The sequence below is a fragment of the Idiotropiscis lumnitzeri genome, chromosome 15, assembly GCF_059441095.1.
Source record: "Idiotropiscis lumnitzeri isolate Australia: NSW breed Sydney's pygmy pipehorse chromosome 15, RoL_Ilum_1.0, whole genome shotgun sequence".
Lineage (NCBI taxonomy): Eukaryota > Metazoa > Chordata > Actinopteri > Syngnathiformes > Syngnathidae > Idiotropiscis > Idiotropiscis lumnitzeri.
This window is the reverse complement of record NC_142405.1, coordinates 5,058,541-5,073,294: the sequence shown is the minus strand read 5'-3', so window position 1 is coordinate 5,073,294 and position 14,754 is coordinate 5,058,541. Positions and strand designations below refer to the sequence as shown.

Here is a 14,754-nt window from a genome sequence, read left to right as displayed (position 1 = left end):
TATCATTTTGCCCGTTTCTCTTTCCCCTGTAGAGCTGCAGCAAACAAGTCTTTTTAAATCACACTCTTTGTAGCACTAAGGATTGCACAATTCCTGGGACTCTTTCCAGTGGGAATTAACAAGAATCTATGCATGGACAAACGCCACATTTTTAATATACAAAAATCATAACTTTTTGTGGGGAAACAAACAAACCAGTCCACAACTTGTGTTACATATATTTAATACCAGAAACTAGGATAACAGCATATATAAAAAAAAAAAAGGGTAAGATCAATCATAGGAGCAAGCGTGTGTGGTTTGCTTCCAAAAGCAAAAAAAAGTTCTTTGCCCAAAGACTTTGTATTCAAGATGACACCTTAGCTGGGATGGAAGACGACGACAAGTTTTGATTGTGTTGCAGAAGTGAAAAGGGCCACTGAGACAAATCCAGCGGTTGCATTTTTTGAATCATTTCTGCACTCTCAACATGAAGAGTTCACTTTTCTAACAGTGATGGAGGTGAAAGTACCTGAGGTTGGCGTTTTGGGCCCGGGAGAAGACGTGATAAGCAAAAGAAAGGGGGGGGGGGCGAGCACAATCATCAAATCAGTGCAAATATGGCCCCCGGAAATTAATAGATTCCAAAATATGTTGCAGGCAGGCAACTGTCCATTTTGTTTCCATCCTTACTTCTTGCTTTTCCATCCAAAAAATTGGGATTGGTCAACAGCATTAAGCCTCAACGTGAGCTCCCCGAAAACCAAAGTATCGCTTCAGTTCATGATTGTTGAAGAAAATACTGCCTCAAAAATGTAATCATCTGAGTCTATATTTTTTTAGCATATTTCATGTCAGCGGCAGCAGTGTATGATAAGAAAACAAAAAAAAAGGCATAAAAATACTGTATTGTTGTATATACGACTGGTAAAAAGTTTGCGATATTGTGCTTTGGGGTGAAATTTCAGGATGGACTTGAGCGCCTCGTCGTCACGAGTGCGCATACATCGCAATGAGAAAGGGGTGGGGGGGGGGGCACGATGAGGGGGTAGAGAATGTGAGAAAAACAAATAAATCATGACTTGACAACCAGGGTGTACAAAAAGGCTCTGCACCAAAGTGGCCAATTTAGAGCGCCTCGTTGTTACTCACAAGTGTGTGCATGTCGCAGTGAGAAAGCCGAATTACAGGAGGGCGAGAAGAAAAATAAAATACGCCTTGATGGCCACCATGTAGCCAGCAGCTTTGTGCCAGCATTGCCATTTTAGAGTGCCTCGTTATCACAGTGTGGAAAAGCAACGCTTTAAGCGGGGTGACTTGAATACGACCTCGAAACCTCTTTACCACACATCCAGATGTTTGTTTCAATATTTTCTTTCTCACAACTTGCTGACCTTTAACAAGGAGTGTCGCTGGTGTCACCAGCAGGTTGCAAAAGAGAGTCACAGAAAGACACACAAGTGGGTGTAAATTTTCATGGATGGAACACTTGTTCTGGATTTTGCTGTTCAGCTCCTTGTTAGACGAAAGCAAGTTGTGAAGCCAAAGTACTGACACACTAAAGAGTTGGCCGCACGTCCCAGAAACCACCACGGCAGTTGAACGCGTATATTCAAGTTTCCACAAGGTCAAATTCAATTCACCTGTAAAGGTCACAGAGCATTTTTTTAGGTTCCTCCTGAAATTTCAGCCCAACAGCCAAGACCCCAAACTTTTTGGTCGTGAAAGTGTGTAGTGACACTTTTGTTTGCTTGGTCTATCCAAAGGTGGCGCCGCAGTTGGGACATCGCCTCTGCCGCAGGGCGAAACAGAAGAGGATGCCCAGTGGGAAGAAGAAGATGGCGCACAGGATTCCCAGGCAGGTGAAGTCGTCCTCCAAAACGCCAACTCTGACAAATCGAGTGGGGAGGAAAGAAAAGTTGCTGAATAAGTTGGCTTTATTTAAAAAAAACAAAAAAAAAAACATTAGTTGAATAACAAAGTTTTTTTTCAGTTTTAGTTTCAGTTATTTCATGAACTATAATAACCTTGATGACACACTCATTGTTACCTGTCATTTCCTGTTCTAATATTTACAAAAACCATTTCCTGAAAAAGACTTCTCAAAATTCAACCAGTGATGCGCTGTTCCGCTTGTGAATTAGCGGTTGACCTCGGTATGCGTCTGAAAGCCATGTCCGCTCCCAAAACGAAAAATGTGCATGAGTGTGTGTGTGTGTGTGTGCGTACGTCATTGCTCAACGTTACATCAACCAATGATGGCGGTGGTTGTGGCAGAAAAAGGATGTAAGCAGACTTAAAGGCTTCGTCACAGTAATCACGCGATACTCACATTGCTCCCTTTGTTAATACAGACTTTTTTTTTTTTTTTTTTTTTGTAACCATGTGGCAACATCAGCTTCTCGTGTGTGTTTGTGTGTCTTTACCTGCAGGCCGGGCAGCCTCCTACCACCACAACTGAGGGTTGGATGACCGTGTAGGTTCCAGCAAAGGGCTGATGAGACACTGGCGCACCCAATTGGCCTGGGGGGTAGCCTGCGGTTGAGAACAAACATGCACATGATTGCACAAAGAACTTTAAGAGGTAGGGGGAAAAAAACAGGAAGTTTCAAATTTCAACTTTGAGCAAGTGCCCATCTTTAAAAGTCATCTCAAACACTTTTTTATTCTTTGGATTTTGACTCAGCATGCGTCTCTGCAGTGTTTTAGTATTTTACCGTTTCTATAATACTAATTTATTGTTTTACCTGTCTTTGTTGTCGTATGAGTAATATTTGCTCCATGTACAGCACTTTGCATGCAGTGCCAGTTGTTTTAAAGTGCTCTATAAATAAAATTGAGCCGAATTTGGGTGAGTAACTCTCAGGTGATATTGACTCGAGTCTCGAGAGCAGTTTGTGTGAACTTTGTATCAAAGATGGCACGTGAGCGAACCAATAAACAACACGTGTGTTTAATTCATATGTAATCATTAACAAGTAGAGCAGCGTTTGTTTCCCAACATGTTGCAGGCACAGCTCCACATTTTTTTCTCAGTGCTAAAGGGGGGCTGAGAAAGTAATTGTTAAAATGTGGTTAAAATATCAACAAAAATTCTGACGGGGCTTAACCGGGGCAACACAGATTTCTGACGAAGCCATCCCTAAAATGCTGGCTGGCTCCAACAGATGACCATGCTGGGAATCCCTTCCTCAGCACCACACAGTAGCGTATACAATGTGTTTGCAAATTGTTTGGTGCTGTTAGAATGTGTAGTGCAGTGAATCTCTACTTGTGTTACTAGAATCACTGCTGGTAAGCAGGCTTCCTTTGTGGTACGGAAAGAATCCCTGCTTCAGTTCAGTTGTATTTAACTTTTTTGTCCAATACGTGATTTGCATATCTTTAATAACGGCTTGTTTTTCTGCGTTTACCACTTCCATATTTAATGGTGGTACGTAAAGATTTTGAGAATATATAGTGTACAGTTGTGATTTTACTCATTTTTAAAGGTGGTAGATTAGGCAAAAGGTTTGAGAACCACTGCTTAACTACATAACTATAGATAGTTCACGATATAAAATTCTCAAAATTGTGATTCGGGAGTAATGAATGAGTAAATAACTCCGAAGGCAGCACTTGTTGAGAGTTGTTCGCATATCCGGGATTTCATCAAAGTCGCCACCCAACCCTACTTCCGTGATGCAATCACAACTTCCGCCCTAAAAACAATATTTTGACCTACATAAACGAGGAAACTACTCTTTAACGACAAAAACATGCTCTTTGTGTATTACATGTAACCTTACGAGGTATATACAATTGATGAATGCAAAAGTTTGCGAGACATTTGATCCCCTTTTTGTGACGCTCGAAAGCAAAACAAAACCACTCCGGAAGTGCACGTCGGCGACTCATCTCCTCCGTGTTAGTCTCGTTTAGTTGAACCGCGCCACGATGCGACACAAGGCAGACTGGCTTGTCTACCCACCATGCCCGCCGGGTGGGTACTGGTAGGGCGGCGGCGCTGCGGCGGGGATGGCCCCGTAGCCGTGCGGCTGCTGCTGCTGCTGCTGCTGCTGCGGCGGAGGAGGAGCCGGGGGGCCATACTCGTAATCCCCGGGCACGGTGGTGTAAGCGGGGGGTCTATCCTGAAGAATCGGTTTGCTGTCCACCATGTCAGCCAAAGTTGTCCGGTGTGCCACGTAACTTTGTTGGAAGGACGCCGAGGTGCGTTCACTACGTCAACAATTCGGCGTCAGTCCCCACAATCAAGTCAACAAACAAAAACAATGACACGACGGCGGTTCACCCAAAAAAGACGCTGCGTCAAAAACGAAAGTTGGTCGCCGTCCATGCGCCAACTTTGTCCTCCGCGACGCATCAAAGCCTAGTTTACAATATCCACGTCGACACTGGAATGTTCAGACACTTAACAGAATGCCATCGTTCCTCCTTCGGCGATAGGACAACAATCGTGTGTCACCAAAGCGCATTATAACTGCGCTCCACTCACACAGGCTTTTTTTCCCCCTTTCTCTTTTTTGTCCTCTCTAGATTGTCACAAGAGAAGAATCATGTGATGAGCGGTTGGCGCTGCCCTGCAAGTGCCCAGGCTTCTTAAAGAGACAGTGCAACAAAACAAACGCACTACGTCCTTTTGTCGTCATTTCGACCTCTTTCGGAGCTGTTTTGTTCGCGCTATTTTTGCAAGAAAGTGCATTTGTAAACTTAAGAAATGGGGAAGTGAACATATTTGATATCATACAAGCAGCTAAAGAATACTGATAATACCGTATAAAAGTTTAAAATCAACATTAGAATTGGAGTGTTTCGGAGGTTTGTTTTGTACTACATTATACAAACGCATAAGATCATTTTTATTTTTAAGAAATTATCACAATTAAAAAAACACAAGGACGTCGTAACGTTGTTATAGTGTATGACAAAAATGTTAACCGTGTAAATAAGTGGTTTATACTAATTTGTCGTAAATATCTCTTGGCTCGCTCCACTTTTGTTGTTTTATTAATTTCCGCCATACGATTTTGGTTGAATTTAATATTTATTTGAAAAAAAATGGAATGGAATTTTGGTAACACGGACACTTTCAATATGATTAAGTGGAATGGATTGGATAATGACACAAAGCAAGAGCCATCCTGAAGAAAAGGGCAAACAAGCAGATTTATTTATTTACGTTATAATATGTGCGGTATTATTTAATTGCTTACTTTTAAGCGCAGCAAAAAATTTTGTATCATGCTAAACTGTGTTTTTAAAATAAAGAGTATTATAGTGTATTACATAACCAGTTTCATTGCTAATAATTACAGACACGTAAGACAGGTCAGGCTGTTGTATGGTGAGAAGAACGCACCCTTGTTTTTAAATAATTAAAAACGCTCACTCTCTGTATAAATGATTTAAATATTTCACGTCAATCAAGCGGCAACAAATATCACGCGCTTCCGGGTTGGACCAATGAAGAAGGATGACAAGTCACACCCCCTTTGCGGTGTTTCAACCAATCAGAGCGCAGCTACCTCCATTTCCTGAGTTGTAAAACCATCATTGAGCATTCCGCTACTCTCAAATTGAACATTAATGTGGGAAGATGCGGCCGTGACTTCACTGTCTGGGATTGCGAGTGGGTCGCTTAATGGAATTGCAGAACCACGTGTGTAACTAAGTAAGTGTCGTGGGTTTGAAAGAAAGAGGGGGGGGGGGTATAGGCTAAACGCTATAGTGGATATGTTATTGAGTACTTTGCGGTAACGTCTTATTGCTAACATTCGTCTCCATCTTCCACAAATGTTCCACAGGTTATGACGCCTCCTTCCACATTGCCTTGACAACCGCGTATCGGATACCGACATTCAGGTAAGCTACCTGCCGCTGCATGGTTCCTTAACAGTGCTATCGGTGAAGTCTACAAGTCAAAAGCATGCTTTGAAAATAGTTGTAGTTGAAATAGCAATATAAAAAAAGCAATGACAATACGAAAAAAATATTCAATAAAGGCCTGTTTGGAATCAGGTATCAGCATAGCGGATTAGTGTCCGTCTGTAAAGCAAAGTTCCGGTCTGGGGTTTCAAAGTAAAAGTTAGAACCAGGTGTTTCAAAGTAAAACTAATGAGCTGTTAGGAAATACCCGCTCCCAACTCCCTAATCATAATTTATTTATTTATAATCTTAACATGATCATAAATCACCTTATTATAATCTTATAGTCGTGTACAATGCATTCATCTCTTGTTCTACCAGTTGTTCTAACAGTTTGGCTTCGGGAGCACCATGCCAATCACGCTGCTGTGGGCCGTGGACGTGTACGGGAGAGTGTACAGTGTCTCCACCGCCGGCCAGCGTTGGGTGCGCGCCGACGATGCGCTTTTAGAGCTCAAGCGCGTCACTGCCGGGAAAGATCGCTGCTGGGGCATCGGCTGCGACCACCACGTGTACCTCAACATGATCCCCCATGAGACGCCCATCCGCTACAAAGAGGAAACTTACGAAAACCAGGTCGGGATGAGTTGACTGACCTTTCAAGGTTTATCCATCCGCTCTTAGGCGACAATTACCGTTGAGCAAGGCATTCCATCCATCCATATCTGATTGTAGTAGTTTTTCATGTTGATGAGAAATTTGTCACATGTGTTTTCAGAGATGGAATCCTGTGGACGGCTTCACGGATACGCTGTTGCCCACCGACCGCTGGCCGTGGAGCGACGTGACTGGGATGAATCCTCAACCGCTCCACAGCTTTCAGTTGCCGTCCCGCAGCTGGGAGTGGGAGGGGGATTGGTACGTGGACCACAGCTGTGGGGGGGAACCCAGCCAGACCGGGGTGAGTACACACATGGCTCCCTATTTACGACTGGCGTGATGATTCGAAACGATAATGTGTGATGAATAATAAAACGGGAGGTGCGCGAGTACTTTTTACACGTTTTCCTGCAGGGTTGGGAATATGCCGTGGACTTCCCCGCTAACTTCTCCCCCGACAAGAAGTGGAACTCTTGCGTGCGTCGTCGGCGCTGGATCCGCTACAGAAGATATACAGCACAAGGCACCTGGGCCAAGGTTTGGACTCCACTTCGTTTTAAATCCACTCACGCCAGTCGTGTACTCCATTTGGAAAGAAAATCTTGCTTGTAGATCCCTTTGGACCATCCCAGGAAGCCCCCGCTACCTCTGTGTGACATCAGCTGCGGCGGCTGGGAGATGAGTGACGAGTCGGGGAGGTATCCTTACCTTTGGGCTGTGTCTCAACAAGGACAGGTCAGAAAGCTTCCAAAATGCCATAAACTTAACGTTAAGGGCATTTGGTCACTAGGGGGCAGCATGACTTCAAGTACTTGACCGTACAGTACTGCAAATGAGATTTAAAAAGCTGGAATAGTCACGTGCTGGTCATTTTGCTTCAGGTGTGGTTCAGGGAGGGCATCCACCCTCGAGTCCCTGAGGGCACCAGCTGGGACGAGGTCGAGGTGCCCAAGGAGGTGGCCCAGTTATCTTTGGGACCGAGAGACCTGCTGTGGGCCGTTCTGTGGGATGGCAACCTGCTGGTCCGTACGGGCCAAAGCCTGGACAGCCCCACTGGTCAGCAGTCATCTCTGTACCGCTCGCTTTTTTTTTTTTTTTTTTTTTCTTTTTTTTTTCAAAGACACTGGAATTTCCATGATGTCAGTAAAAGCCTCATTGAGGTCCTCCATCAGGCACTTCGTGGCTGGAGGTGGAATCACCCGAGAAGGAGGTGGAAACCCTCCACGTGTCTGTTGGGGTCAGTGTTGTGTGGGTGGTCACTAAGGACTACAAGGTGAGTGATGACGACCTCGTCAGTGCAACGCGGTCAAACCTCTCAATGTCCATGTGGACTTGCATTCGCAGGTGTGGTTCAGGCGGGGCGTCAATTCCCACAATCCCTGCGGCTCAGGCTGGATCAGCATCGTCGGCGAGATGATGATGCTCGACGTGGGGCTCAACGACCAGGTTGCGTGTTTATTATTTCGTCATCACAGCTGCTGAGTCAACATCCGCTGAATTCAATCTTCATCCTGCTTTTTTCCCAACTTATTTCCACACTCACTGGTCACAATATTAGGCACACCTGCACAATTTGATCATAATGATCACTCATACATGTTGGAAAAAAAACATTTAGTGTGTAACCATTTGGCTTTGTTTCATTAATGTCAAAATGCCATGAAAGGTCATTAAAACAACAAAACTAGAAAGGGAAAAGTGTGGTAGGTGGGCTCCCTCTAGTGGTAATTAAGTGAATCGCGAAGAACCTTTTTAAAAAATATTTCACTGCAGCTTTTCTCAATTTTTTTGTGAACTACATATGATCCCACTTATTGGCAATCCACCAATTACTAATTGAATTTTTTTTTGTTTTTTTTAAGTGTTACTCTGTGTAAAAAGTTTGAGAATCTCTCCTGGGTTAGCACCCTCCTCGGATCCGTGGACACAATTAGCCAGAACGAGGCTGGGCTTGCTGCCGAGCGGCTTTTACTCGGAGGACTTTGCTAGCGCTGCAAAGCCACGTCAAACTCCGCCTCCTTCAGCCTTAGAACATCCCACCTCAGACACACACCACCAACCCCGCGGGTCTCTGTGCTTGTGGGGGCTGTCCTGTAACACGAGCGCAGGCTGCCTCTCCAGAACCAGCACCTCCGGGCCAGCCTTATATATAACCACCAGACGATATTCCCACGGGTCTGACATATGGGACCATCCCTAATTAGAAGCTCGTCATCAAATCCCATATTTCATATTTCGGGTCTCCATTTAAAGGCGGGGCCTGTGTGAGCCGTGTGCCAGTGTTACAATATAGTGCCTTATAAAGTCACAGATCCGTCTTGTGTCTTGCTCGTGCATTTGTTGTATACTCGAAGGCTACATTTCTTTCCTCGTGAATTTAAATATCCAGTTGAGTTTTCATCTGATGCAACCCAAAGCGCACAACAACTTTGATTGTCGTTTAAATTGGAAATAAAACAACTTTTAATACCTTTTGCACTGCTTTGGTGTCAGGTTTGGGCTGTTGGCGAGGACCGCGGCCTGTATTTCCGAATTGGGGTGACGCCGTCGGAACCAAGCGGAAACGGCTGGATCCCCGTTTCTGCCGAGTGGGGCAACAGTAAAAAGAACGTCCCACTCAGGTCTGCGTGCATATTCAAGGGAGACGTTAAACACAATCATTATTTTGACGAATATAAAATTAAATAAATGGATGGATGAACATAAAATGATGATTGAGGCCTCCGAACTCCGCCTTCTTTTTAACAGTTGTCTTCTTTTTTTTTAACCACTTCTACGTCTTCCTTAACCTCAATTTTGCTCTCAAAAGGGACGGCTGCGAGTTTAGTAGCCAGCTGACAGAAGCCTCCCAAGGCTCCGTGGTGAGCTGCACAGACTCAGATTCAGAGTTGGGCCCGGCCGAGCCGTCGAACAGCACAAGTGACGCCGCAGTCCTGGAAGCGGCAACCTCTTCAGTGGTCCCCTCAGGAGGAGCTCCTGTCGCTCCTCTCGAGCCACAAAATCCTCCCACAGTCCTCAAAACCTTCATCCCTGCAAGCGACAGCTTCATCAACAGCCTGGTTTCGGACCGCGACAAAACCTCCGCAAACCAACAGTCGAGTGTGCTGCATGACGAGGAGGAGGAGGGGCAGTTCTCCTCAGCACGGATCGTCATGAGCCCGGACGCCTCTGGACCCGGTGCCCCTTGGAGCAACGTGGACCTGGAAGGCGCCGAGGTGGCTCAAAGCACGCAAGCCGAAGGGCCTCACTCGGGTAATAGCAGCGCCCCCTATGGACTGGGTCTGGAAGGTGCACAAGGTGTCGGCGAAGAGGACGGTCCCGTGTGGGCCTGGATCTCAGGAGGAGGTTGCAACGTGGTCGCCAACTCCCAAGTCGGCTGGCTCAGCGCTACGGGTACTAAAACAACTTTGTCTTGACTTGCGAGTGCCCCAACTTATGAGTTGTTTTTTTTTGAAAAGCAAGTATTGTTGCGTGAACCATTTTATCAACCACACTCACATTTAATGTGTGTGTGTGTGTGTATTTATGTCCATTTTGTACGTTGTGTTTCTGTTGTGTAGCTTGTGCGGTTCCATCTTTGTGACTGTCTGCACATCTGTCTGACCTTTTGTGTGTGTGCGTCAGGCCCACTGGTCAGCTCTTTGTCACTGACCCCCGTGCAGTCTTCCGTCTGGAGCGATCAGCAGCACAAAGAAGAGATCAGCAAGAAACCTCTGGAAAGAAGCAACGTATGACTCGTTTTTTTTTTTTTTATTTTATTTTTCTCATACCACATGAACACTTGTAAGTCACTCGGCGTGCGTTTGCCTTCAACAGTCCATCTGGGTGCGTAAAGACACGCTCCGTTGGTGGAGGGACTGGAAGCCGCAGCGCTGGGTGGACGTGGCCGTGGCTCTGGAGCAGTCCACCAAGTCGGACGGGGGGAAGGACAGCATCTTTTTTGTTTACTACACGCAATACGATGAGAAAAAGGTTCAAAGAAAAAAAAAAAAACGTTTGGCTAGTTGACTGTTCTCGTTTCATTAATTCACAGGCAAGCGTCACATAATGACAATAAAATGCAGGGATTGAGCGGCGTCCCAAGACTTTAGTCCGAGACCCCAAAGTTAACGCTCCCACCCTCGCTCTATCTTGCAGTACCTTCACATCTTCATCTCGGAAGTGACCGCGCTGGTTCCGGTGGTGCGGGACTGCCACTATGCTTTTGCCGTGTACACGGGCCCCAGAACCCGACTCAGGAGTCCCCTGGTGCTGGCAGCCCAAACTGAAAAGGACATGAATGACTGGGTAAGCCTGCAAGCTCGTGTTCTGCGATTCACAAAGAATTGGGCGTAATTGGCACCCAACAAATTAACTCGTTTATTACCAGCCAAGTAAAAAAAATGGATCTTTGACGTCTTTAACCGTCAATGGCAGTAAATGCGTTCCAAAAAAAAAACTCCCTTCAGTTCTCCTAAACCTGCCTTTGCGTTTTGCAGCTGAGCTTGTTATCGGACGTTTGCTGCGAGTGCCGCGGAATCACAACGCCACCGTCCAGGCAAGCCTTGTGGTCCACGACGTCCAAAGGGGACATTTTTGTCCACGAGCCGTCCGTTTCCTTGGAAGCGTCCTCGCACACGCTGTCATGTGACCTCATGTGAGACGAACTCCATCGCCGCCTTTGAATCTGACGCACAAACACGCTTCTTTCTTGCTGCCGTGCGGCTCTAACGCGCTAACTCTCGCTGCTTCCGCCGCAGGTTCTGGCAGCAAGTCCCCGGCCACCTGCGCTGTGTCGAGGTGAACAGTCTGGGGCTGGTGTGGGGCATCGGGTGGGATGGCACGGCTTGGGTGCACAGTGGGGGCTGCGGGCTGCCGGCTCACCCGGGTAAAAACGCATTATCTCTTTCGATCGTGCCGGTGCAAGCATTTAATTTTTTTTCTGCTGCGATAGCAGAAGATGCCGCTCACGTGCACCAGCAGTCGGACATGAGGAGCGTGCACGTGTATGAGAATCAACGATGGAACCCCGTGACCGGCTACTCGGACAGGTACGTGTAAGACGAAGCAAACAAATATGCGACCTACTTAGCTTAGCTCGTTGCTTTTGTTTCGTGTCTTTCTGCCAGAGGACTTCCCACCGATCGCCCCATGTGGAGTGACGAGAGCGGACTAAAGGAGTGCACCAAAAGCAACACGCAGCCACCGTCCCCTCAGTGGGCATGGGCAAGTGGACATTCTGTATTCCTGTCAATTTTCAATTTCATGTAGAGCTCGAGTTCATTGAGATGGACTTGCTGTTTCTGCTTGAAATTTGTTAATCACCGGCCCCCCTTTCAAGCGTCGCATCACTTTGCTGTGTTCCAGGTGTCCGAGTGGGCAGTGGACCACGGTGTTCCCGGTGGGACGGACAAGGAAGGATGGCAGTATGCTGCCGACTTTCCCGTGTACGAAACCAATATTGCATCAGTCTCGCCATTCGTCGGGTTACTTACAAAACTAGCTCACTCGTCCGGAAAAATGTAGATCCAGACTTCCTGTTACAGTCTGCTTACACTGGGCCCAAGATATCGAGCTGAAAGACGGAAAGCTCGTGTATTGCAATCCACAGCCACTTTATAATTGGAATGACCGCCACCTACAGGACTGGAGTTGAACAGTCAGGCTCTCATTTTTCAAACAAATGAGAGAATACATTTAATTGTGTGACGTTTCTTGTAGAACTTTTCACGGCCACAAAACACTGAAGGATTTTGTTCGGCGAAGACGTTGGACAAGGTAACTGTGCCCAGCTTCGCACGCACGAACGCGTTGCTGCTTTATAGATTCCAATGACGTCGTGTGTGTGTTGCGTGTCCAGGAAGTGCAAGATCACGCTGAGCGCTCCATGGCAACCGGTCCCGCCCATCTCTCTGAGCGACATCTCGCTGATGCCGTGCCTGGCCCACAACAGCTTCGAGCAGGTCCCCCTGTGGGCCCTCAGCGACAAGGGGGATGTGCTGTGCCGGCTGGGCGTCACCCCAAAAAATCCGGCGGTCCGCTTTGTGTTCCTGCACTGTTCTCCAGGGAATAATTGACACCCCCCCGGAGACTTTTTTTTTTTTTTCATATTTAATCTTGTTGCTTTTGACATGATCCAGGGCAACTCATGGCTTCACGTCGGCACCGACCAGCCCTTCAAGTCCATCTCCATCGGCGGAGCCAATCAGGTGTGGGCCATCGCCAAGGATGGAGCCGTCTTCTACCGGGGCTCCGTGTCGTCACAAAACCCGGCAGGTAAACCTAAAAAATGATTAACTCTAATTGGGATGTTTTTTAATAACACTCAACTTGCATCAGCAGTCACTTTAAAGATATTCTGAGAGCAGACTTGAACATTTTTTGGTCAAATTGTTACGATATTTGTTTTGTGCTGCCCCCACAGGAGAATGCTGGTACCACATCCCTTCCCCTTCCCGTCAGACCTTGAGACAGTTGTCTGTGGGCCGGACGTCCGTATTTGCGGTGGATGAAAATGGCGAGTGCAAACTTGAATAAATTATATTTCAAGCCTTTGAAAATCAAAACGCTAATCGAAGCTCCTTCCAGGTAACCTGTGGTACAGACAGGGCCTGACCCCGAGCTACCCTCAAGGCTCCGCTTGGGAGCTCATCTCCAATAATGTGTTCAAAGTCTCGGTGGGCCCGCTGGACCAGGCCAGTACCACCGCACTGATCCTTCTTGCTATACGCACAATTTTTTTTAGTGTGCTTCTTTTTTTTTTTTTTTTAGGTGTGGATCATAGCAGACAGAATGGCAGGCTTCCCTGCAGAGACTCCAGGGGCTGTTTGTCACAGGCTGGGGGTGGGACCCATGCAGCCTAAAGGTCAACTGTGGGACTATGGCATCGGGGTGAGTTATTACATCACGCATTTCTCAACCAAAAGTGTTGGGAGACATCTTCATGTGCGGCGGGAAACGATCCTGTTTGACTTCTTTGGACCCCAAAAAATGTCAAAAAGAAGCTAGTAGTTTTTGCTTGAGTAGCACCTCAAACATCTTTAAAATACCAAAAGTATAATAAAAAATGTGCCAAGCAAATCAGTGAATCACCAAATTTTCATTTGTCAATCTACAATTTGCACATTTATTAGTAGTAGTATTTAGTTGCGTGTGTGAGCACCTTACGTCGTTGCTTCTACTATTTACAAAATCTCTTCCCCAGGGAGGATGGGAGCACATCAGCGTGCGGGCCAACTCTGTGGAGGCCCCCCGCACGCAAAACCCGCTTCCTGCCAGACCGTCGCCACACAGCCCGCGCCCCACGCGGGTCAACGGGGCCACCGTGGGTGTATAAAATCACCCCCCCCCCCTCTCCAGTCCCAACCACCCCCCCCCCCTCACACGTCACCCTCTTGTTTGTGCCGGCATCCATACTGGGAACATAAGCGCAACAAACATAAATGCACAATCATCATCATCATCTGTGTATGGAATCAATCACTAACCACTTGTGAGTCAGCCATTTTGTGGCCCACAATGCATCTTGAAATGGCGAACAATGATAGTCACTAGAAAAGCAATATATTCCATGATGCATTAGGCTGATATGATACACAACTTTTAACTGGACATCAAGAATATTGAATACATGCTCAAAACTACGCGAATGTTTATTTAATATTTTTGCTATCCAAGCTGGTGCTTGCTTCGTGTACTAGAGGAAAACATTTTACAAGTACGATGAAGTGATTAGGGAATGAGTGAATGATTCCAAACACAGCTTCAGTTATGGTGGAAAAAAGGGAACTAATATGAAATATTGCGGTCGTATGAATCTTTTCCTACATTTTTTCAATTTCGTTAATTCATTTGCAAAAAAAAATCAATTTTAAGGGCTAAAATTAAAAAAACATCCCAAATGGTCTTTTTGGTTCATGGGTTTGGTGTCTTGTCATTTATTATGCATGTTATTTATTTTATGAAGATTATTATTTATGTATGTGCTATTTGGGGCCTGTTTGCGACACTTGATTTCTGTTTGTTTCCCCGGCCCAACAAAAAAAAGAAAAAAAAATCTGAATGTGATATGACGAGGTTGTGTGTATATATACAGAAGAATAATGGGATGGAAACCCCTTCCTGGATTGTGCAATAAGAATTCTAATAAAAATATGAAACTCTTCCAGTTAAGCATCAAATGTGACTTGCGTGGGAGCGTGATTGTAGAATATCAAATAAAAAAAATTGACTAAACAAAAGTCCAATTTTCACCTTTTGAACATTCATTAA

At 45.9% G+C, this 14,754-nt stretch overlaps 2 protein-coding genes across 2 annotated transcripts; one reads left to right on the top strand and one right to left on the bottom strand.

Moving 5' to 3' along the window:
* Positions 1-206: 206 nt before the first annotated feature.
* Positions 207-4,569, bottom strand: bri3 (brain protein I3). The gene is made up of 4 exons (XM_088317171.1): positions 4,271-4,569; positions 3,950-4,197; positions 2,406-2,514; positions 207-1,868 (listed from the first exon to the last, which is right to left on the bottom strand). Exons 2-4 carry the CDS (start codon positions 4,134-4,136, stop codon positions 1,736-1,738), a joined length of 429 nt encoding a protein of 142 aa, XP_088173297.1. The 5' UTR covers positions 4,137-4,197; positions 4,271-4,569; the 3' UTR covers positions 207-1,735.
* A 921-nt stretch (positions 4,570-5,490) lies between these two features.
* Positions 5,491-14,650, top strand: tecpr1b (tectonin beta-propeller repeat containing 1b). Its single transcript, XM_088317361.1, has 26 exons — positions 5,491-5,650; positions 5,784-5,841; positions 6,238-6,480; positions 6,623-6,805; positions 6,919-7,041; positions 7,117-7,239; positions 7,386-7,560; positions 7,677-7,777; positions 7,849-7,950; positions 8,998-9,125; positions 9,314-9,897; positions 10,129-10,232; positions 10,321-10,476; positions 10,642-10,791; positions 10,983-11,140; positions 11,244-11,371; positions 11,441-11,534; positions 11,613-11,709; positions 11,851-11,930; positions 12,205-12,261; positions 12,344-12,518; positions 12,624-12,759; positions 12,908-13,000; positions 13,072-13,178; positions 13,255-13,374; positions 13,688-14,650. Exons 3-26 carry the CDS (start codon positions 6,256-6,258, stop codon positions 13,817-13,819), a joined length of 3,531 nt encoding a protein of 1,176 aa, XP_088173487.1. The 5' UTR covers positions 5,491-5,650; positions 5,784-5,841; positions 6,238-6,255; the 3' UTR covers positions 13,820-14,650.
* The last annotated feature ends 104 nt before the right edge of the window (positions 14,651-14,754 follow it).